General features: G+C 46.6%; 1 protein-coding gene across 4 annotated transcripts in view; it reads left to right on the top strand.

The window, feature by feature from the left end:
• The first annotated feature begins 16,104 nt into the window (after nucleotides 1–16,104).
• The window catches only part of NAXD (NAD(P)HX dehydratase), a 52,824-nt gene continuing 45,531 nt past the window's right edge, over nucleotides 16,105–23,397 (top strand). Inside the window, exons 1-4 of one of the 4 annotated variants that reach the window (XM_069878448.1) lie at nucleotides 16,105–16,228; nucleotides 17,848–18,389; nucleotides 19,385–19,756; nucleotides 23,109–23,259. In XM_069878448.1, coding sequence (XP_069734549.1) covers nucleotides 17,867–18,389; nucleotides 19,385–19,756; nucleotides 23,109–23,259 — 1,046 coding nt within the window. In that variant the 5' untranslated portion in view covers nucleotides 16,105–16,228; nucleotides 17,848–17,866. Of the gene's footprint in view, nucleotides 16,229–16,265; nucleotides 16,356–17,847; nucleotides 18,390–19,384; nucleotides 19,757–23,108; nucleotides 23,260–23,397 lie in introns of those variants that run through there. The other 3 variants (XM_069878456.1, XM_069878472.1, XM_069878464.1) reach the window with 3 other exon arrangements.

The raw sequence follows: 23,397 nt of genomic DNA, 5'->3' as shown, positions 1-23,397 counted from the left end.
CAGGGGTTTGGATTGGGCAGGGCCAGGTCAGCTGGGAGGTCCTCTAGTGTTAACGAGCCAAGTGGCTTCTGTTTTATGTGTATTCCAATGCTGGAATGTCCCGGCACCCACAGAATCATTTAGAATGGAAAAGACCTTCAAGATCATCAAACCGTACACCTAACACTGCCAAGTGCACCACTCAGCTATGTCCCTAAGCTCCACATCTTTTAAATCCCTCCATGGATGGTGACTCAACCAATTCCTTGGGCAGCCTGTCCAAATTCTTGGCAAAAACCCACTGCTGATTGCAAACTTGGTTTTCAAGGCCCAAGGCAGCGTTCTGGGCAGTGGCAAGGCTCACAGGGTATGTTTCCAGCCATCCAGTAGTTGCTTCCATCACTGCCTATAGTGGGCTATTAACACAAACATATTCCACTGGTTTAAATTTTGTTTACCAATGAAACAGATAAACATATAGACCATTAGGAGTAACTGGTTTTACTTGGATACCTAAAACTGGATCTCTACATCAAATGTTGGTGCCTTCAGTTATCAGTTGCTGAGATTGCTTTGTGTCCCACCAGGCCGACCCTGTAGCTATCAGGGCAATATTCGGTAAGAGACTCTGGCTCATAATTTCTTTTCTAGGTTTGCTCTCTTCCTAAGTCAAGGTTGTGTCCATTAAAGAGCCAAAATGATTAGCATCCAAGTTATTTTCCTTTAAAACTGAAGAGCAAAAATTCAGGTGGAGGAGAGTAAGTGTGAGCTTTCCCTAACAAGGGAGTTCTGATCCAGGGCAAATACTGTCTTTTTATGTGATTACAAGTGGGGCTGTAAGAGAAAAAAAGTCCCCATTACATGTACTTTATGTACATTATATAGCACCTATGTGAAGTGACCTTATGTAAAGCATGTTCCAACACCCCCATGGCAGGGCGGTTGGAACTGAATGATCTTTAAGGTCCCTTCCAACCCAAACCATTCTAAGATTCTATGATTAATCAAACCTTGTGCAATCTGAGCCACAAAAGGAGTAACAGAGAGCGGCAACAGGGCAAAACTCGTTGTAATTCATACTGATCAAAAGGAACCATTCTGTGTCTGTTCAGCCAAATCATATGTGCCAGTTTCTGAAGGCAAAATGAAATAATGATACTGTAATGAATATATTTAATTTGTTTTTCGTTTCTCCTATACTCTGGGATCTTTCAAAGGCCTTGTCCAGTCCTCCAAAGCTACATATATAACACAGTTTTGATAGTTGAGATTACTGGCTTATTCACACATCTGAGCCAGGGTTCCAGAAATGCCTCTATTAATTTTCATAGGAGCAGTCCTCTGCAGTCTTTCTTGCTCTGCTGAACACTCCTAATTTTGATTCATTCGGTTGGCATTTTAAGCTGAAGCCATTACAAAAAAAAAGGGGTTGTTGTAAAGTCTTCATTAGCTCATTGGGACTGTGCCATCCTGGCCAAACCGTTAGGAGTGACTTTCTTCTTTGTTATTCACCATTCCACCCCTCAGCTCACATCTCAAATAAAGAGGATAATGAAGCCAAAATCTTCAATTTATTTGTCAGTCTAAAAGGCACTGGAAACAGGAAAATGGCAATGGTGTTCCATAAGTTTGAATGCGCTTCACAGGCTGTAATTGATATGTTAGGGATGCTGAATGTGGTCCTGGAGCAGATTACTTTGTCACCCACCTCTCCCTCACCTACAAAAACAATTGGCGTCTAGAAAGCTGCTGTGTTTGCCAGGCTTGAAGAACAGGAGCATGCAAAACCAATGGGTAAGATGAAGACCCTGTCTTTAACAGGCCGCAAATGAGGTTAAGAAAATATCAAACAGCATTAGATCCATAGCTCCTATCAATGTAACCAAGGAAATATTTCTACCACGAGCTGGCCCCTACTGAGATATTCTCCGCTCAGCACCAGTAGCCAGTTTGGAGGCAGAGGGCAGGTAAGTGAAACCACTGGAACAGGCTGCCCAGGGAGGTGGTTGAGTCACCGTCCCTGGAGGTGTTTAAGGCACGGGTCGACGAGGTGCTGAGGGGCATGGTTTAGTGTTTGATAGGAATGGTTGGACTCGATGATCTGGTGGGTCTCTTCCAACCTGGTTATTCTATGATTCTATGATTCACTTCCACAGTGTGGAAGGATTGTCAGTGACAGACCCTGTGGCTCCCATCTTGAGGCCCCTTCATGTCAGAAGGCACAGAAGGCAGCAAAAGCCCTGGGTTGCTTCTACCCTGCAGTTCTTCTCCTTATCCCACCTCTCCAAAAATGTGACACTATGTTGTCCATGTTTCTCTGGTCAAACGTGCTTCTTTGCTAAACTATTTTAGGAGCATGTTCTGGAAAACTCCAAACATTTCTTCCGTACTACCTCAGCTTTCCAGGGAATGAAGAACAGATTTTTTTCCTTGGCTCACTTAATTGCATCTGGACTCTTCCTAGAAAGTGTAAAAAGAAGCATCTGTGTCCCCAGCCAACCCCACAGGACCACCTGGTCAGTGCAACTGTTCAGTGGATAAGATCGCCTGCGTGGTTCTGCTGAGCTCCCGTTACCACCAGCCCCTACAAAACAACCAGCTGGCAAATCTGTACAAATGTCCAGAGAAAGTTTTAAGATTGGAGTCAGTTTTTGACCAAGTTCTTACAGAGTGTTACCTTGTGGGTTGCTTTCTTTGTTCTCTGTGGCAGTGTTGCTACACTTGGAGGCTCTGTTTTGTGTGCCGGGGTCGGGCATTAGGGTTTCTATTTCATGTGCCACTGGCCAAATGTTCAAGCCAACATACTTGTGGTGACACGCTCACAACTTTTCTCCAGGCTTTTACATGTCAACAGGCATGAAGCACCGAGCAGCTGTGACCAGCTGCCCTCTCATCCTACTCACAGACACAAAAAAAATGCAACTGAAACTTAGCAAATGTATGTTTTCCGTGGATTTGGATGCAGAAACTGAATCCTTCTTCACTCTGAGGTACTTGAACAAAATTTTCCATACGAAGGTTTTGCTGCATAGTTGAGTGAAATGAAGTTTGAGGAAAGTTCATCTCCACCTTGAAATATTTTTTTTTCAGATCCATCCAATTTTTCTAATAATACACACATTTTATAATAATTGACCATTTCTCTTTTAAACTCTGGCTGATGATAGTACTTTTCCATGCACTGGTTGCTCAAACAATTCAGGTTTAACCTCATCCAATCTTGGCATTCTTAGCCTTTGCTGCCTTTCTCTTGCAGGTTTTGATTCAATATAGAACAGCTCCTACAGCCCTGTGATTTTTCAAGTTTCTTTTACTGCTAGATGTGTGGAAGTTGAGACAGTAAATTATTTGCCTGGTTTTCTTTCTCCCTTTATCAATTTGCTACAAAAAGGACACAAAACTTGTCAGAATTTATCCTCACGAAAGCTGATAATTTGCTCTTAAATTGTAAGGATCTCAGTGTGTTGTCATTCTCAGTGTGTTTTCTAATTACTATTCATTGTAATTAGAGCAAGATCACTGGTTGCTATTTCTTTGGAATTTCTTTAGCATGAGTTCAGCGTTAGCAATATTTCTGTTATTCAGGATAATAATAAAAAAATATATATATCTATAACTTAGCTGTTATTCCCAGGGCTGGAATTAGAGTCGGGGTTAGGTTTTCACCTCAGCATGGCATAATAACTGGGAAATGATCAGTTGTAGGTATTTATTAACAAGTCAACTGTTCCATTCTTTATCCCTCCTGGAGGAGAGCCATCCTGTCCTGATGGCCACTGTAAATGTCTGTCATGTGAAGTCCTTCTATCACTTCATCATACGCCTTCATAGTTGTGTTCTACTTCTATCACCTGTGAAGAGGGATGTCCAAGTCCAGTGAACACTGAATTATCACCTCCTATCTGTGGGAGCCTCACATAGTCATCCATAGCAGTTGGAGCTAGCATCCTCTGTTCTCTTCAAGAACAATGGAAGGAAACAGAGGATCTGTCTCTTTTTCACATGCATTCATTTTAGGATGACACACACCATCTTTGATGGCACATTCCCCTGGTCGTTGATTATAAAAGAGGCCTCTGATGACAATCAGAGGCTAAATACTTTACCTTCAGACACCTAGATTAAAGCAAATGAGTTCTACGCTTACTTTGATACAGAATGCACCCACCAAGAGGCTTTGGACATGCACACAAGCAAATATACTCTAGCCTGGTGTAAGTTAAACTCTGTTTCTGTCTGCAATTCAAAGCGGTGATCAGTGTCTGTATTTCTTCACGAGGCATTTGTGTAGAAGAGACCTGACAACAGCACTACAGTCAGCAAAATATTTTATCCAGTGCATCCACACACCCCCAGAAGAGTACCGGTGCAATCAAGCACATACTTTAAGTGTTCCAGTTCTGAGTTAATTGTAGATAAAAAGTGGATGAAGTCAGCTTGCTACCCTGACCTATGAGCTATTTGGTCCAGGGCAGGTGACTCAGAAATCTAAAAAGACCAACACTTCTTGGCACAATACATAAATTCTGCTTGGAAAAACAGTAAGAAGTGATCAAGTGAGCGTAGGTCAGCAAGGGGTAAAACTGTAGAATCCCAACAAAGAAAAGCAGAAATATACCTTGTAGAAATCCTTGAAATCCTAAATTATTTCTCTTTTTTCTAAAAAGCAGCAAATCTTCTCATATCTTGTCAAAGTAGGCAAAAAGTATTGTTTCCATAGGAATAGTACCTACTGGTCCTGGGCAAGATCCAACAACCCTGATGTGCCAGACACTGGATAGCACCTGGTATGGAACCCAGTAAGTTACCCTCGCCCTCACTGCAGGGAGCCAGCTTCAATCCAGAACATTTGTAGATGCATTCCTGAAACACTATCTGTAGCTAGGAAGCATGACTGAGGGATTAAAGCAATGTGCCAGCAAACATGGTTACTGGAATTTTGGATGAGGGCACGCCACTGATGACATCCATATCCAGCTGCCCAAGAAGGCATGCTCCCATCCCTGGAGAATTTCCATTCCCAGCCTTGGGGCTGCAAGTTCTTAGCCTTGTGCTTAACTTTAAGCACATCAACACCTTCTCACGCTACTCAGTTTGCACACTAGAGGTTAAACAGGTGCATATGTCTGTGCAGGTGAAGTGGAAAGAGGCAATGAAATGCATCCCCTCTTTTGTGCTGATGGTAAATAAAAGTTCCCATCTCCCCATTTGTCCCTTTAACATAAAGAATGTTTTTAGCAAACTGTATGAGCACACTCACACCAGCAGGGAATGCTGTGCCTGTGTTGTGTTGGAAATTAAGTGTTTCACAGAATTAGAAAGCAATCATGCGAACACGTGCATGTTCAGAACTTGCTGAAAGGTTCCAGCAGCACAGGAAGCATTCTCCGTGTGGGTTACAGCCCTGGAATGGCTTTTTCCTCACTGGATGCTCACCCAGCTACAATCAGGGGCTCAGAAGCACTTTACATTTCTATGAGTGAATTTAAACACTGCTGTTTTAATTCATTTTTCAGGCACACTTACTACTCACAAGCTTTTCCTGTTTCCTCTTTAAAGAAGCGAGACTTTATAGTTCAGCAGCTGCTGGACCAGAGAGTCTTCACTCTGACACGGATCCTCCACTAGCCCCTTGCCCATAACTCTGAGCTTATGAGCATCTGGGTGTTTCATTTTCTCATTTCTGTCACCTGTGGCAAGGGAGACAGTCACACAGACTTGTAGGTACTTTAAAGATAATTCCTTTTTTTTTTTTTGTTTTAACTAACGGAAATACTGGAAGAACTCTGTAAAAGCTACAAACCAACTGCTGTTCCTCCACTTAAATCTTTCATTTTCAGATGGTGTGGCACACATTCAAGGAGACGGATAAAGAAGGAATGAGGAGATGCTTTATGATGAGTAAAGGCACCAAATCAGTTCACAAACACGAAAACTGGACCATTTTCAAAAAAGTCAGGTGCAGGGTGAGTGGAAACTGCTCCAAGTCTCATGCTTATAGAACAGCCAGCAGATGTGGTACCTACATGTCTAAGCAACCAGCTGTCTTCTCATTGGTATTAAGTGTTCAGCTGAAATCAAAGGAACAGACAGAATTAAAACTGAGAGCTCAGAAAACTGAGCAGGCTTTTTTAAGTTTGCTCTGTCTGTGAATTGTTGCACATGCTTCTTTTTTTCCTCAAACAAAAGTATTAACGAACATTCTAAAAAGAAAAAGAAACATGAGAAGAGCAGGTAGGGACACAAACCCCTTAATAATAGCACATTAATAATGTCAAGAAATTCATGTGGAAAACATATGTGAACAACATTATAAGATTACAAGAGGTTAGTATAGAGAAATACAGGAAAGAGGTGAAAGTGGCTGCCAAAGGCCTTTGAATACAGTCGATCAACCTCTTCACCTTGCTGGGTTTTGTGACCTGGTTTGTGAAGTAGGCACAAATTTGCATACTGTGTCTTGCAGCTCGAATAAATCATATCACTCTTCCATAACAAATATAAAGAGAGATTATTTGGTATAAAATGTCATAGATAAAAGAGCATCAAGGTTCAGATACCTACTCTGACTCCACCCTGTATATCAGTCACTTTGCCTGTCTGGGGAATGTAAAAGTCTCAGATGTCCAAACCCAGAAAATTCATCTCCTGGAGGGACCTAATAATAACAACTAATTTAAGGGTGCACTGCCACGTACTGAAGGCAATCCTGCCACCCCTAAAATTCAGCATTGACAGCTACCGCTTTTGTGGAAAGACATTTCCATGTCACACTGCCAAAGGACAGCGAGAGTCTTTTGAGGCAGATTTTTTTGCCCACAGCAGATGGAAGTGACAGCCTTTAGTTGCAAACAAAAGCCTAACAACAGCAAGAAAGGACACGACTGTGTAGGAACAGTGGTACAGGCAAAGCTGATGGTGCTTTTAAAGTAGATGTGTACCAGGAATAACTTGTGAAGGGACTGTGCAATGAGCAGTGGGGGACCAAGAACTTTCTCATGAAGTGCAAGTCAACCATCTATGCATCTATATATCCTTCTTCATTAGCAAATGGTATCTCTTCTTAATATACAATGTTAAGTATTCATATGTTCACATATCTTAGGTTGAACTGCATAAATATACTGTATTTCCAGAAATGCTCTGTACACATCTGATGTTCTACTGTGAAAATCCGTTATTAGTTAAACTCTTGTCACCCTTGTGCAATATACCAACAGGATTTGTAACCTTGTTAGTGAACTCTGTAAAGAAAAAGATAAAACCAAGCTCTGATAATGTCTTTCTGGGTCTGTTAGAGCTTGGGGTTTGGTTTCTTTTTTTACCTTTTAGGTTGAATAGAGGGTAAGATAAAAGAGAAATACATGAGGAAAGTGCCCTTTCTCTTGTAAACTAAGTGAGCTATAGATGTTAGTGCTGGAGCTATAAAATTTGGTTTTAGCATTCCCTATCTGTTCCAGATATGCTCCATATGTATAAACTGCCAGGGCTGCCATGCCACATCAATTAATAGTGTTTACTGCAGACACATCTAGCCACTCTTATCAAAGAGCCTCGAGTCCTTTAGCTCCTCTCCACAGCTCCACAGTCAAGACCGTGCCCGTGTTAGCGAGCCTGGAAGAGAGACTGAACAGATGAAGTTTTTGGGCTTCCTAGAAGCAGTTGATGCCACATTTATGTCCTTCATGTGCCTACCATACGGAACTAGCATGTGAGCAGCTTTTGGGACATTCAAGGAGGCTTCCACTGAAGGATGCATTACCCTCAGCTGTCCCAGCATGGTTTCATGTGGGCATACAGGTGCATAGCACTCCCTTGCCAACACAGTTACCAGAGGGATGTGTGCAATTCCTCTGGCTTCAGGGAACCCAGCACATGCACAGGCACCCTAGGCATCTGGGTACGTGCCAGACAGACTTGCAAAAGTTTAAGTAGTACCTTAGCAGCAGCATGTCTTTGACTGGCCTGGTAGGTGTCTAATTTAGGATGAGCTTGGTAGCTCTCCAGGCCCCAGTAACTCTAAAGTCTTGATCTCCATTGCTTGAAATGGAAGTTTAGGTATGTGGCTCACAGACAGTTACCTACATTTAACAGCTAAATTTAGATGTCTACAATCTGGAACTGAATTACACTCCATATTTCCAGCTACAGCTCCTGACCTGGCAAAATTACTCAGCCAGAAGCATCTTCTGAAACTCTTTGACCTCCTTTATTTCTACTACTCTGAAATACACCTCCACAATTAGGTCATCTTTGTCCTTTGTCACTTTGACCTCCAATTTTGAGTCTTTTGACTCATGTTGAATAACCAAAGTGCCTTTTTGTTACAAACATGAGACTTTGGAAGTCCAGAGAAAGAAAGCAAAAATGGTTGCAACTCCAGGTCCTGCGCACAGTAGTCATTCATATGTTAATGTATCAATGGGCATCCTTTGCATCTTTGAGATCCTAAAATCACTGGAGAGTACTTAAGATGAGTCTTAGTGGATGGTGAACAAGTCTGAGAAGCCTTGTGCTCCTGAAAAATATCACTAAACTAGTGGATTCTGGCTTAACAGGACTAACACCAGGGAGGGGGAAGGGCACAGACACAGGGCAACTCTGAACAGCATCAAGGGAATGCATGTGGAAACACACGCTTGACAGAAGAATTGATAACCTCAAAAATCTCTTAAACCTGATAAACAGTATTTTTTGCATCAAATACTTACTGTTGTGATATTACTCAGTAACAGGTTTGTCTCAAAATAACACAATACTTTTGTAAGGTGACCAAGTCACTTGTATAGTTACAATCACAGAATCATAGAATGGTTTGGGTTGGAAGGGACCTTAAAGATCATCTGGTTCCAACCCTCCTGCCATGGGCAGGGACACCTCCCACCGGATCGGGATGCTCAAAGCCCCATCCAACTTCACCTTGAACACCTTAGGGATGGGGCTTCCACAACTTCCCCAGGCAACCTGTGTCAGTGTCTCACCACCCTCCCAGGAAAAAATTACTTCCTAATATCTAATCTAAATCTCCTCTCTTTCAGCTTAAAACCATTACCCCTCATCCTGCAATAGCTGCAACAGCTCTGCAGCTTTAATAAACTCAGTCTAAGAGGGAGGGAAGTATTTTCTCCCTCTGAGAACAGGAAGACCTTTCAGGTTTCAGCCTTGATCCATGGATATCAGAACGATAGTTAAGCCCAAAGCTGTGGCACTTCTTTTTCCTTACTGAGTTCGATAAAACTGCTTTTGAACCTGATAAACACAGGGTGGATTGCAACTTTGTGCGCACACCTGCAAGTGAAAGGCATCACATTTTATCTCAAAAGAACAGTATTCAGTTTGTCTCTTTTTTCTGACCAGCAAACTCCTGTCTGTTCTGAAACATTATAATAGAGCTCTTCCAGAAAAAAAAAATCTGTGACGAATTTTTTCTTCCCAATGCTTTCCCTCCTCATTACACAGTTTCTTTACAGAGAGGCAGTTTGGAACGCCCGAGCAGAAGGAACAGCCTGTTAAACCCTTTTTAGGCTGCTACAGCCTTAAAATGTGTTGCTTCGATTGCCAGCATAGAGGCAGGACTGGTTACTAAAGGCCTCAGGGAGGTGACTTTTTGTGTATGCAAGGGAAATCTTTCTGCTTCTTGTGACAGATGATCTGATAAGTGGGTGGATGGGGACTGCAGGCGACAGCAAAGGAAGGTGGACATTTGCCATGCCAATATATCTCAGAGACCAGATGGAGTTTTTACTGAGTGAAATGTGTATTTTATTACTCCCTAGGAGTAGATCAAATAAGTTCAGCAATAATCTGTTTTCTGTATAACAGGAGGAAACCTTCACAGCCACTTGGAAGGCAGTGCCTTGAAAGATTTTTTACAGCAGGTAACTCACCAGATGACAGCTGGGCTGAAGGCAGTTTAGAGGCTACTTCTTTGCTCCTCTGCTGTCATGAGCAGAAACTGCCTGCCTGTGACATACAATATGAAAATGCACAGCAATTTGGTACAAGGCATCTTGGCTTGTATCAGAAACAGCATGGCCAGCAGGTCCAAGGGAGCTTATTCTCCCTCTGTACTCGGCACTGGTGAAACCACACCTCGAATACTGTGTTCAGTTCTGGGCCCCTCACCACAAGAAGGATGTTGAGGCTCTGGAGCGAGTCCAGAGGAAAGCAACGAAGCTGGTGAGGGGTCCGGAGAACAGGCCTTATGAGGAGTGGCTGAGGGAGCTGGGGTTGTTTAGCCTGGAGAAGAGGAGGCTGAGGGGAGACCTCATTGCTCTCTACAACTACCTGAAAGGAAGTTGTGGAGAGGAGGGAGCTGGCCTCTTCTCCCAAGTGACAGGGGACAGGACAAGAGGGAATGGCCTCAAGTTCTGCCAGGGGAGGTTCAGGCTGGACATTAGGAAAAAAAATTTCACAGAAAGGGTTCTTGGGCACTGGAACAGGCTGCCCAGGGAGGTGGTTGATTCACCTTCCCTGGAGGTGTTTAAGGCACGGGTGGACAAGGCGCTGAGGGGCATGTTTTAGTGTTTGATAGGAATGGTTGGACTCGATGATCCTGTGGGTCTTTTCCAACCTGGTGATTCTATGAAATGTGTGAGGCTTAGTGCCCAGCTGCGGTGCCTGCTGCACTACAAGGTGTTCCCTCACATTCAGCATAGTGCTGGGAGGAGTCTTTGCAAAAGAAAACACAGAGCCAGGCAAAACGCATGCTCTGCAGTGGGACAGGGAGGAACTCAAGATAAAAAAAGGGGGACAGCAGGAATACAAAGGTTAGGGGTGTCATAATCTGAGTACTGAGAGAGGTTATGGGTTTGTGAAAGTTCAGGCTGTCAAGCACGGATATGAAACAGAACACACAGATTCCTTCCTGGCCACCCTACTTCCACCCAACTGTTTAAACTGTGTAAAGCAGGCGTATGTGCAATACCAGACCAGTGTCGTAGAATCATAGAATCATAGAATCATAGAATCATAGAATCATAGAATCATGGAATCATAGAATGGTTTGGGCTGGAAGGGACCTTAAAGATCATCCAGTTCCAGCCCCCCTGCCTTGGGCAGGGACACCTTCAAACTATGAAATAATTTGAAAAGTTTATTTTATTTCACATGAAAGAACAAGCTTCTTTGTAGTAAACCATTGGCCAAATGAAGCAATTTTAAATTGCCATAGGTTATTTGGTGCTTGTCTATCAAAAGTAGGTACCATATTAATTATCATGATAGAACTATAGCAATACAATTTTCCTGCTATCTCAACTTCTTAACATGTCCTTCTTAGCAAGTGCTTTATACAGGGAGAGCTATTCCCATACGGCAAGGAAAATCATCATTCTGGTGTGTCATCTTTATAAAGACATACTTATATCCACCCTCTTACCTTAGTTTGGCTTTTATTTTTAAATTACCTTCTCCTTTCCCAGTGGGATTAATTATCCCAGTAAAACTTGCAGACCTGGCCTTGGCATGAAGAAAATGAATTGTTGCTGCCCATGTGGTTACAGCTGTGGCAACAACAGGAGAAATACTACGCATGCACATAGGCCGATGTTCAAATAGAGAAAATTGTAATCAAACTCAGGTACGTGTGTTAAATTTTAACACCTGTATATTGAAGAGCAGGCATTTTAAGGACTGGAGTATATTTTTCCATATATGAGGTCTCAGGAATATGCAATTTGAACAGCTCTCAGAGAGGGGAAAGGGAACTACGGCTTTTTCCTTTAGGCAACGAGATTACTTGCAGCTCCAGGAGCCACTGGAGGCAGTGACATCTCCTGTGGCATTACAACCACCTGAGACTGACTACAAACACAAGGTTTAGAGGGCTGTGGGGAAAGCAACTACGAAGTCTCCAGAAGAACCTGGGGACACAATTACTGAAGCTGATGTGCTGGTTCTGTGAGGTGACTAGCAACGTGTTACAGGAATAAAGGAAGCAAGGTACTTGAAAGAGGAACCTTTCAGTGTTCAAACACCTTTGTGGATATCGTAGGTAGTTATCTTCCAGCAGTCACAGAGTCATAGAATCATTGGGTTGGAAAAGATGTTGGAGATCATCGAGTCCAACTGCACCTGTCCTCTACTAAACCACATCCCTGAGCACCTCATCTACCCGTCTTTTAAATCCCCCCAGAGATGGGGACTCAATCACTTCCCTGGGCAGCCTCTGCCAGTGCTTGATAACCCTTCTGGTGAAGACATTTTTCCTGTCTAATCTGAACCTCCCCTGGATCAACTTGAGGCCATTTCCTCTCATCCTGTCCCTGTCACTTGGGCAAAGAGACCAAAACCCACCTCTCTACAACCTCCTTTCATGCAGTTGTAGACAGTGACAAGGTCTCCCCTCAGCCTCTTCTCCAGGCTAAACAACCCCGGTTCCCTCAGCCACCTCTTGTAAGGCTTGCGTTCCAGCCTCTTCACCAGCTTTGTTGCTGTGCAACACATGATATGTTTCTAATACTGAAATGAATTGCATCACTTAAGTTAAAACCAGTTTATCCTTTACAAATCTGTCCATCATTCTGAGTACCTGTGTCTCTCTTAAATGCACATAAAGCTGAGTTTTGAGCAAGGGGACGACTTTTGTGTATATACAATAAGACAATATCCAGGCAAAGTCTCCAGGCTTGGCTACAACACAACTAAAATAAAACATTATGTGGCTATCTGGCACTAAAAAAATAATATAAGTGAATTGTATATTTCACAACCCAGCACTGAAGGCCTCAAGGGATAAGCATCCACAACTTCCCTGGGCAATCTGTGCCAGTGCCTCACCACTCTCATCATGAAGAATTCCTTCTTAATGCCTAATCTAAAACTTCCCCCTTCCAATTTAAAGCCATTCCCCTTGTCCTATCACTCCATGCCGTTGGAAAAAGTCCCTCCACAGCTTTCCTGCAGCCCCCTTCAGGTACTAGAAGGTCGCTATAAGGTCTTCCAAGAGCCTTCTCTTCTCCAGATTGAATAACCCCAACTGTCCTCAGTGCTCCATTCCTCTGATCATCTTCGTGGCCCTCCTCTGGACCCATTCCAACAGTTCCATATCCTTCTTACGTTGGAGATTCCAGAACTGGACACAGTACTCCACAAGAGTGGAGTAGACGAGAAGAATGGCGTCCCTTGACCTGCTGACTGTGCTTTTTTTTGATGCAGCCCAGGATACGGTCTGGTCTGCAAGTGCACGTTGCCAGCTTATGTCAAGCTTCTCATGATCCAGCACCCCCAAGTCCTTCGCAGAGCTGCTCTCAATCACGCTGTCCCCCAGCCTGTATTGAAACCACAGATTGCCCTAACCCAGGTGAAATGAGCTTATCTAGTGAAGCAGTGGGCTAGACAACATTGTTACACTAAATATATCCAGAAATAATAGCATCTGTACTGCCCTGGTGAAAATAAGAATAATTAAAGAAGGACTGTAGGGACTACCTTATTACACAGCATTTAATCAGCTGTTGGGTGTATTTCTTCTCATTTACAGTTTCCCTTCTCATCTTCAGCCCATGCGATAGTCCCGTTTCGTAAACTTTGTGGGCAAGCCAGGGCTTGTTGCTATTTGCTTGCTGCTACCTTTTCTTTTGAATATAAAAATGCACCAGAGTGTAGTGACAGGAATCGTTACTATAGCTCCAGGTCTTCATTTTCTGGTTTTAGTTTCTGTGCAGTCCAGAAAGACATTAAACCCAGCAAACTAAAATTTACACCGTATAAAACCACAATTTGTCTCGCACTAAGAGAAACTTAATATTTGGCATAAGACATGCTCCTTCAGAAACAGCATCTGAATGATGTATCTGAACTAGAAATAGCAGCTGGGACATGAATCACACTGTAAATCAAGGGTTTGCGCAGAAATGCCTGGTGAGGTGAGGGATGTGAAGAGCTTTTAAATTATGGGAGAAATAAAAGGTAATTCCTAGGAGTTTTAATTACTGGCAATTAAAAGGGGAGGAGCTCTTTATCAGGGAGTGCAATGACAGGAAGGAGTGTAATGCTTTTAATCTGAAAGAGAGATTTATACCAGGAATTAAGAAGAATTTTGTTCCTGTGAGGGTGGGGAGGCACTGGAACAGGTTGCCCAGAGAAGTCGTGGAAGACCCATCCCTGGAGCTGTTCAAGGGCAGGTTGGATGGGGCCTTGAGCAATAGGATTGAGTGGGAGGTGTCCCTGCCCACAGCAGGGGGGTTGGAACTGAGTGATCTCTAAGATCCCTTCCAACCCAAAACTATGAATTCTATGAAAAGGGCTGGGAAGGTGCTCCCGGTCTCTATCGCCTCTGGGGCCAGGCCTTGCCGCACACTCATCCAGCTCCCGCACCAGGGGCACGCCTTGCATGCTTGCCCTGCAGCAGGAGGCCCGAGGCTGCCTGACTCCAGGCAACCAACACAGACCCACAGCCACGCTCCTTGGCTCTGTGGGTGGCCAGCGGCCCAAGCAATGCCATTCCCTTGGGTGCAACCAGTGCCTCCGTGCAGCTGTTGTGCCCAAGTGCAATGGCTGCCCTAGTATAGCCGGTTCCTCAGCCAACGCCGTTTCCTCAGGGGTGACTGGTGCCCTTGGGTTCTCTCATCCAACACCATTCCCTCAGGGGCAACTAGTGCCTCAGGTTCTCCCATCCAATGCCATTCCCTCAAGGGTGACTGGTGCCCTTGGGTTGTCTCAGCCAAGACTGTTCTTTAAGAGGCAACTGGTGCACTTGTGTTGTGTCAACCAATGCCCTTCCCTCAAAGGCAACCAGTACCCTTGTAGTGTCTCAGCCAGCGCTGTCCCCTTGAGGGCAACTGATGCCGTTGAGTTCTCTCATCCAACACTTCCCTCAGGGGCAACTTGGGTTCTCTCATGCAACATTGTTCCCTCAGGGAAAACCACTGCCTCGGGTTCTCCCATCCAACACCATTCCTCAGGGGAGACCAGTGCCCTCAAGTTGTCTCAGCCAACGCCATTCCCTCAGAGGCAACTTGTGCCTTTGGATTCTCTCATCCAACGCCATTCTCTGGGGCAACTGGTGGCCTCGGGTTCTCTCAGCCAACACTGTTCCTTCAGAGGCAACTGGTGCCCTCATGTTGTCTCAGCCAACACTGTTCCCTCAAAGGCAACCAGTGTCCTTGTGCCGTCTCAGCCAACGCCGTTCCCTTGAAGGCAACCGATGCCTTTGGGTTCTCTCATCCAACACCATTCCCTCAGGGACAACTGTTGCCCTTGGGTTCTCTCATCCAACACTGTTCCTCAGGGGTGACTGGTGCCCTCAATTTGTCTCAGCCAACACCATCCCCTCAGAGGCAACTCGTGCCTTCAGGTTCTCTCATCCAACGCTGTCCTCTGGGACAACCGATGCCCTCTACAACTACCTGAAAGGAGGTTGTAGAGAGGAGGGTGCTGGCTTCTTCTCCCAAGTGACAGGGGACAGGACAAGAGGGAATGGCCTCAAGCTCCGCCAGGGGAGATTTAGGCTGGACATTAGGAAAAAATTCTTCACAGAAAGGGTCATTGGGCACTGGAACAGGCTGCCCAGGGAGGTGGTTGATTCACCTTCCCTGGAGGTGTTTAAGGCACGGGTGGACGAGGTGCTAAGGGACATGGTTTAGTGTTTGATAGGAATGGTTGGACTCGATGATCCGGTGGGTCTCTTCCAACCTGGTTATTCTATGATTCTATGATTCTAAGTTGTCTCAGCCAACACCATTCCCTCAGAGGCAACACGTGCCTTCAGGTTCTCTCATCCAACGCTGTTCTCTGGGGCAACCGGTGCCTTCGGGTTCCCTCAGCCAACACGCTTCCTTCAGAGGCGACCGGTGCCCTCGCACTGTCCCAGCCAGCGCCGTTCCCCGGGGGGTGACCAGCGCCTTCAGATTCTCTCAACTAACGCTCTTCCCTCAGGGCGACAGGTGCCCTCGGGTTGGCTCATCCAACACCGTTCCGCGAGGGCGACCGGTGCCCCGGGGTTGGCTCACGCCACGCCGTTCCCCCGGGTTCCCTCAGAGGCGACCGTTGCCCCCCCACCTCCCCGCAGCCGTTTCCCGGCTCCCTCAGGCCCCGCCCCCCCCGCGCGCCGCCATTGGCCGCCGCGCCCCGAGGCGGGGGGTGGGGGGGGTGGGAGGGGGGAGAGCGGCGCGGCGCGGGCGCGCGCCCCCGCGCAGTTTCCACCCCCCCCCGCCCCCTCCCAGGCCGGAAGCCGCGCCGATGCGCTGCGCGCGCCGCCTGCCCGCGCTCCTGGCGGGGGGCGCCGGGAGCCCCGCGCCGCGGCGAGGTAAGAGCCGCCCCGCCCCCCGGGTCCCCGCCCCCCGCCCCGAGCCGGGGGATGTGGGGACGCGGCGCTGTCGCTGCCGGCGCGCTGGCCGCGCTGTGCCTCGCCCTCTGGCTGCGGGGGGACGGAGGTACCGGCGCCGCGGGGAGGGGGGCGGGGGGCGCGCGCAGCCGGGGAGGCGCGTTGGGTCGGAAGGGACCGCAAAGAGCACCCGGTTCCAGCGGGCACGGGCCGCTCCCCTCCAAACCGGCCTTGAACGCCTCCAGGAAGGGGCAGCCACAGCTTCCACAGCTGGGCGGCCAGTGCCAGTGCCAGCGTGAGGAATTTCTTCCTGATGCCTGGTCTAAATCGGTCCCTTTCCAATTGAAAGCCACCCCCCCTCGACCAGTGATAGGACGCCCTGGGAAGAAGCCCCTCCCCAGCTTTCCAGTATTAAAACCCCATCCGGCCTGGCCTCGAACGCTTCCAGGACGGGGCATCGCGGCTTCTCTTGGGCCACCCGCTCCAGGGTCACCGCCCTCGTCCTGAGGGATTTCTTCCTAATGTCTAACCTAAACCTCCCCCCTTCCAACTGAAAGCCATTCCCCCTCGTCCTATCGCTTCACGCCCTTGCGAAAGCCTCTCCCCAGCTTCCCTGTCGACTCCCTTCTGGTGCTTGGAAGGCTTCCCACTGCACCAATTCACGGAATTCCTGACGGGAGGCAGGGCCGCCGGGGGCGGGGGGAGGAGGAGGTGGGTTCGGCGCCGCAGCTCCCGGCTTCGGAGCCAAAGCCAAGCGCGGGGGCCGGAGCGGCACCACGAGCCCTCGCCGGGGGCCGGTCGGGTGCGAGAGGGCACGAAAAGCGCCCAAAAACCCTTCGTCGCCGCAGGGCTGCCCGGTCCGGCGGGACCTTCCATCGCAAACCCGCGGCCTGCAGCTCCCTCGCGGGGGTGGGCGCTGCGGGAGGCTCCTCCGCAAAACCCGGGACCGACAGCCCCTAGGGATGCGCTGCGGGCCGGGGCTGCCCGGTGCAGCGGGAGGCTCCATCGCAAACCCCCCACCTCCAGCTCCCTCGCGGGGGTGCCCTGTGCGATCCCGCGGGAGAGCTCCACCGCAAAACCCGGGGCCGCTAGCCCCCCGGGATGCGCTGCGGGCAGAGCCTGCCTGGTGCAGCGGGAGCCTCCGGGAGGCTCCACCGCAAAACCCGGGGCCGCTAGCCCCCCGGGATGCGCTGCGGGCAGGGGCCGCCCGGCCCAGCGGGAGCCCCCGGGGGGCGCCGCGGCTGCCAGCGGGTGCCGGGTTGGGGGTGTCGGTGCCGCGGGGGGCGGCTGCGGAGCCGCCTGCCCTGCCCGGGGGAGGCCGCCGCTGTATGTATCGGCGCCGTTTTCGGTACCGGGCTCAGAAATGGGTCGGGAGCGAGAGGCCGGATTCGTTCGGGGTATTTTTTCCCGCAGGCGCCCGCCGAGCGGGACGGTCGTTGGTGCGCGGGGCGGCGATGCGGCGCCCGGGGCCCGGCGTGGGCGGCCCCCGCGAGAGCCGAGAGCGGGCGTTAAACCCCCGTCCCTCCCTCCTCCTCCTCCGCCCCCTCCGTCCCTCCCTCCCCGCCCGCCTCCCTCCCTCTCCCGGCGCGCGGCCATTGCAGTGACCCCGGCCGGCCGAGGATGATCACGAACACGCGGGGCTTCCTCTGGTCGGACCTGGAGACGCGGGCGCTGCTGGAGATCTGGGGCGAGGCCGACGTGCAGTCGGCGCTGGACGGGAACTTTCGCAACAGCCATGTGTACCGGGACGTGGCGTGCCGGCTGGCCGAGCTGGGCTTCGAGCGCACCCCCGAGCAGTGCCGCATTCGCATCAAGGGCCTCAAGCGCCAGTACTACCAGGCCCGGGACGGGCTGAAGAAGAACGGGCACGCCCGCAAGATCTGCAAGTACTACGACGAGATGGACCGCATCCTCAGCTGCAGGGGGGGGCCCGACGGCGCCCCCCCTCCCCCCGAGCCGCTCCCCCCGCAGCCGCCCCCCCCGGGCGCCCCGCACGGCGCCGACCCTGACCTGGACGAGGACGCCGAGCTCGAGTCCCCCCGGCACGACTTCGCCGAGGACTCCGGGGAGTGCTCCTCGTACGCCGAGCGCCCCGTCAAGGTGGAGTGCCCCCCCTTCGCCATCCCCGTGCCGCCGGGCGACGGTGAGTAGCCCCCCCGGGGCCGCGCTACCGAGCCTCCCGAAACCCTCGTCCCCGAGAGCTTCCCCTTCTCCCCGCGGAGCCGCGCCGAGCGGCTTCTTAGCGGGGTTTGTCCGTGGGAACCGGCGGAAAACTAGCGCAGGGATGACCGGGACACAGTGTCAGGTAGCGCCCGTGACATCCTTCTCGCTGGAGGGTTTCCCGGCTCCCTGCGGGCCGTGTGCTGTTCTGCTGATCGATGGCGAGAATACCTGGAAAATCCGCTTTTTGTTGCAGACGGGCCAGCGGGCTGTGGGAGACCCTTTGCATAATCAGTCGCTCGAGTTGGTTCAGAAAACGCTGCTCCTAACTCCAGCGGGCTCGAAGCAGCCCGGTCTGTTAGCTCTGGGACCAGGTAGCTCTGGTCCCTTGGTCCTTCTTGACCCTCGGCTCCGTATTTCTGCGCTTGCAGGACAGTGTTTCTTGTTTGTTTTAAATCTAGATTAACGCGGTGGTTTTCATACAAACGTGAACCTGTCTTCCCAAGTTGACATCACTGAGGAATCAGCCAATTGGTTGACGTTTAACCAACCTTCTTTTTACACATAAACCCCATCAAAGAGTTGTTTACACTAATGTTCTTTTGAAATGCAAATCCGGAATACCAACAGACTCGAACTCAATTTAGATTAATGTAATTACCTGCAGTACACAAATGAGGCTGTGCTATTTAATAGCCTTCACTTAAACCTTTTTAGAAGATCAAAAAGACTCCCATTGTTGAAGTTTAGTACTACAACAATGAAAAGATGCCTCTGTGTTTTTCGGGTTACCTTTATAACTTTGCAGATGCTTTCACTTCTGCTTCGGTACCCTGAAATAAAAATATCCTATGTAATTGCAATTCACATTGGAAAAAGTATAACAGTTTCGTGATGCGTTAGGTCCACGTTTCATAGGGAGGTTTTTTGCTGCTTTCCTCTTGGAATTACAAATAATTGTGTCTCTTCTTGTTTTAGGCTTTAAAGAAATCAGTGCTCCAACTATTAACCCACCTCTCAATCAGCCCAAAAGATCAAAAAAGCGCCATGCAAATTTAACGTGGGATAAAATGATGGAAAAATTCCTGCAGCAGAGCGTGGATACAGAAGAGAAATTTTACAGATATGAAGAGCAGAGGCTCAAAATTGAGGACAAGCGTCGGGAAGCTGAGCATGCTCGAGAGCTCCAGATGTTACAGATGTTGGGACAGATGTTGGCAGGAATTTCTTCTACGGTATCACAAAGGTCACAATCTATACCAGCAAGTCCACCTCAAAGAGCGAACCATCGTTCGTATGGGGATAACTTTAATTATAATGCTATGACAGCAGCACTTTCTCCACCGATAGGTACTTCCTTCCATAGCATAAATAAAAGCTAGGTTTTTTTAAACTTCTGTGTGAAAGCACTGGTAGTACGTAGCTTTTGAAAATAAAAGCTAATTGGAAATATTTAATATCGCGGTGAAGGTGTCTGTCTGATATAAAGTGGAATGAAAACGTCATTTGTACCATTGTACTGATCATTTGATATAGATAATGTTAGTTATAACAAATTTTACTCAGCAAAACCACACATTTCGAACCCTATAAGCAGTGGGGACTCTTTTCCATATTCACATCTCCGTAAAGTGAAGTTAGGAGAAATTTTATATATAAAAGGCAAGTAGCACCATTTGATGAAAGCTGTCTGGAAACATTAAATACCTTGCAGCAGAAATTCTGCTGATGTTAAATTTAAGAGGCCTGACCCAGTATATGAAGCTAAGGCTCTTCAAAACGTTTTTTCCAGGCTCGTGAAAAGCGCAGTTTTGCCTACACTGAAGTAAGTCGAATGTTAAAACCCATCTTCTTTAAAATAAATTTATTTTAAATCAAAATCCTGAATCTTATGTTTTAATGAAACATCGCATTATTGTAGTAGGTGTAAAAGAAGTTGAAAATATGGCATATGCTTTTCTTCTACACCAGTTAATTTATAGATTCTTTGGGTGTCTGAATTTATTTTAAAGAAAAAGGCAAAGCACTAACTCTAGAATTGGTATTTGTGCGCAAACTTTTCCTTCCGTTATCCTTATTTGTGGGCCGGAAGCTAATAATTGGAAATTAGCATTCATTAACAGACTTATTGGGGTCTGTGGCTCCGTGTCATGTGTCTTTCTCGTAGTCTTTGTATATGGCAGGAGGAAAATGGGGATACTCTCAGTGGTGAAACCAGAGTTGCTTTGGGGCTCAGTGGTTGCAGCCTGCCGCGTGCAAAGGAAACAAGTTTCATTCTGTTTTAATTCCAGATTTCACACTGCTCAGAAGAAAAAAGTGTGCTTTGAAAAGAAAAAAAAAAAGTCCACCCAGTCTCAGTGTTGAATAATAATTTGGCGTGCTAGATCTTAAAGGGCATTCGCTGATTCCTGAGAGGATCTTGGAGCCTTTTCAGTTCTACGTTCCGTACCATGTTTCCCTGTGAACTGCGTGGGGACTGGATGGTTAGGCCTGTTGAGAGCTTAGGCTGGCTGATGTGGTTGTGTGTCTTCTTGATGGGATGGTTGATCCCATTCCCTTGATGGCAGCAGACTTTCCTTGATAAACAATGGCATACATGTGGATTCTGTGTTTGAAATGGTGGTTTCGCTTCTAAATTAAAAGGAAATGGGGAGTACTTTAGAGAATTCCTTAGGAAATTGTTTGAGGTTCTAGACTGGGGTGATGGTATCTAGAAGGCCTTACCATTACCTCTGAAAGGTTTTTCATGGAAAGAGTTTTGTTACCTGTAAAGACGTGAAACTAAAGTTCCATTTTTCTTGCTGGATTTCATCATACAGGTGTACAGTCGTATTACACTGTGCAAAAATGCGTTATATCCATTTAACCGTAGGAAGAGCAACTTGGGATTCTAATCTTTAAATTGGTGAAGGTGTAACAAAGCGCTTATAATAAAGTGCAAAAATAATGCATCAGGCAGCACATCTTTTAAGGAATTAAGGTTTCAGTTGTTTATAGCTAACTATGTTTCTGTAGGTAAGTGGAGCTCTGTTAAGAATTTATTATGCAGCCGCTTTATATTACACATAAACAAAAAACAGCAACAGAGGACCTTCTAAACAACATTTCACTTAAAGAGCTGCAGGCTGTATGATAGACGTATTCCATGTGTGGTTGAAAACCAGCGAGTGCAAGAAGTGTGATTTAAAGAAAATAACCCGCCCTGTTTCCAGAGGAGAGAAGCATTTTGTTCTCTGGGTCACTGCAATGCTATTTTGGCCATAATCCAAAACACAGTGTTTTTTTTAAATATTTGTTTGTTTGTTTGTTTACTTTAATCTCAATAGGAATGGTATCCCTGTATTATAGGAGGTTTTTAAAAGCAAAAGATCAAGCGGGAGTTTTTATCTTTATTGAACACTAACACATTTTATTACTGAAGATTAGCGTGTCTGATTTAGGCTTAGATTTCTGTGGAAGATGGAGAAAAAGATGCTTTCTGCTGATAAAGCGCAGATGCAGTTTTCTTGATTATTGCATTTTATGTCCAAAATCTCTGAAACAGTTTTTCCTCTTTTTTTGTTTTTATTTTTTCTCTCCTGTAGATGGTGGTGGTGGTGGGGGGATTACTAAGTTTTATACAGCTGAAAATAAGGAGTATGGTGGGAGTAATTTTTTACATAATTATGTATTACTACATAGCAGTTCCTTGAAAGCTTTTTAGATCTGTAAGAAAGTAAGCATAGCTGTGGTTTAGGAGACTTAATATTAACATTCAAATAAATTCTTTTCTGAACGGAGTTTTATAGTTAACGGGGAGCTCTGTTGAAATGTAAGAACATGGTTGAAATACAAGAACTTATTCTTTTAGTGTACTCACTGCAGTTTATAGTTAACATGTCATTGATAGAAGTACTGCTCTTCAAATTCATGCTGTGTTAGGCAGTTTAAGTCTCCTGTAATTGTTGAAATAATTTATTCTTGTAAATTGTGTAGTCTTTTGAAACAGTAATTTGAAAACGTGACATATTCTGAGTGTGTAGTTGTCTTAATAAGTAGCTTGATGTGCAGCTTTGCACCAGAGATCTGTAGTTTTATTCTAGCTGGAAACTTTTTGGGATGTTTGTAATGTTTGCATCTAGTTGGGTTATAGTTTTGCAAACTCTCATTATGCTTTGCAACAACCTGTGAAGATAAAAATACCCCAGTGAGATGGGCCTTTATTCTGCTAAGAGGTGGAAGTCTTTAAGGAAAAGCAAAAAATAAGAATGGATGTACGTTTAAGATGTGGTTTAGTTGCTCTGTGCTTGCTCTGGTTCTGGATGCGTTTAGTCCTTACTAAGTGCACCTATTTTATTTGAGCTTTATTATGGAAGTGATTTCAGGCTGAACCAAGAAGATATTTCTAGTTACAAAATGCTCGTATAACTATTCTGGGCTGTTGTTTCTTTCTGCACCTGAGCCCTAAATTAGGGCTGTGAGCAGTCAGTGGGAATATTCTCTGCATCAGACCCCCAAATTCATTTGTGAAACGATCAGCCTCTCTAGTTACTCACTGTTTTAAAGGCCTTTATGTGACCAAGCGTTTCGTTTTTAGAAGTATGTCACTTTTTTATATCTTTGGGTGTTTTTATTAGTGATTACGAGTGCTTAAAAGAAATGCTGGCAGTAGTTTAAGAAAGAACATACTTAAAAGTAACACTTGTTTTCTTCCTCTTTTCAGTTATAGAGAGGTCTTTCTCACTGCACAGAACACACTCTCTAAAGGATATGGAGAATATTTTTCAGCTGGTGCGCAACGTTATCCCTCCTCTAACAGGGAAAAGGCATAAAGGTCAAGATGGACGTATAGGCATTGTTGGAGGATGTCGAGAGTAAGTTAAACAAGAATTTTATTTTTATTTCTGAGAGAGTGTGAGGATGTCATAAGTACTTGCAGAAGCCATTCAAACTCACATTTAAAACATGAGTATTTTCCAGAGAGCTTTACTAGTCCATCATCATGACCATGC

This window comes from Phaenicophaeus curvirostris, chromosome 1 (genome assembly GCF_032191515.1).
Source record: "Phaenicophaeus curvirostris isolate KB17595 chromosome 1, BPBGC_Pcur_1.0, whole genome shotgun sequence".
Classification (NCBI taxonomy): Eukaryota; Metazoa; Chordata; class Aves; order Cuculiformes; family Cuculidae; genus Phaenicophaeus; species Phaenicophaeus curvirostris.
Note: the sequence above shows the minus strand (reverse complement) of the source record. Positions and strands in the feature narration are given on the sequence as shown.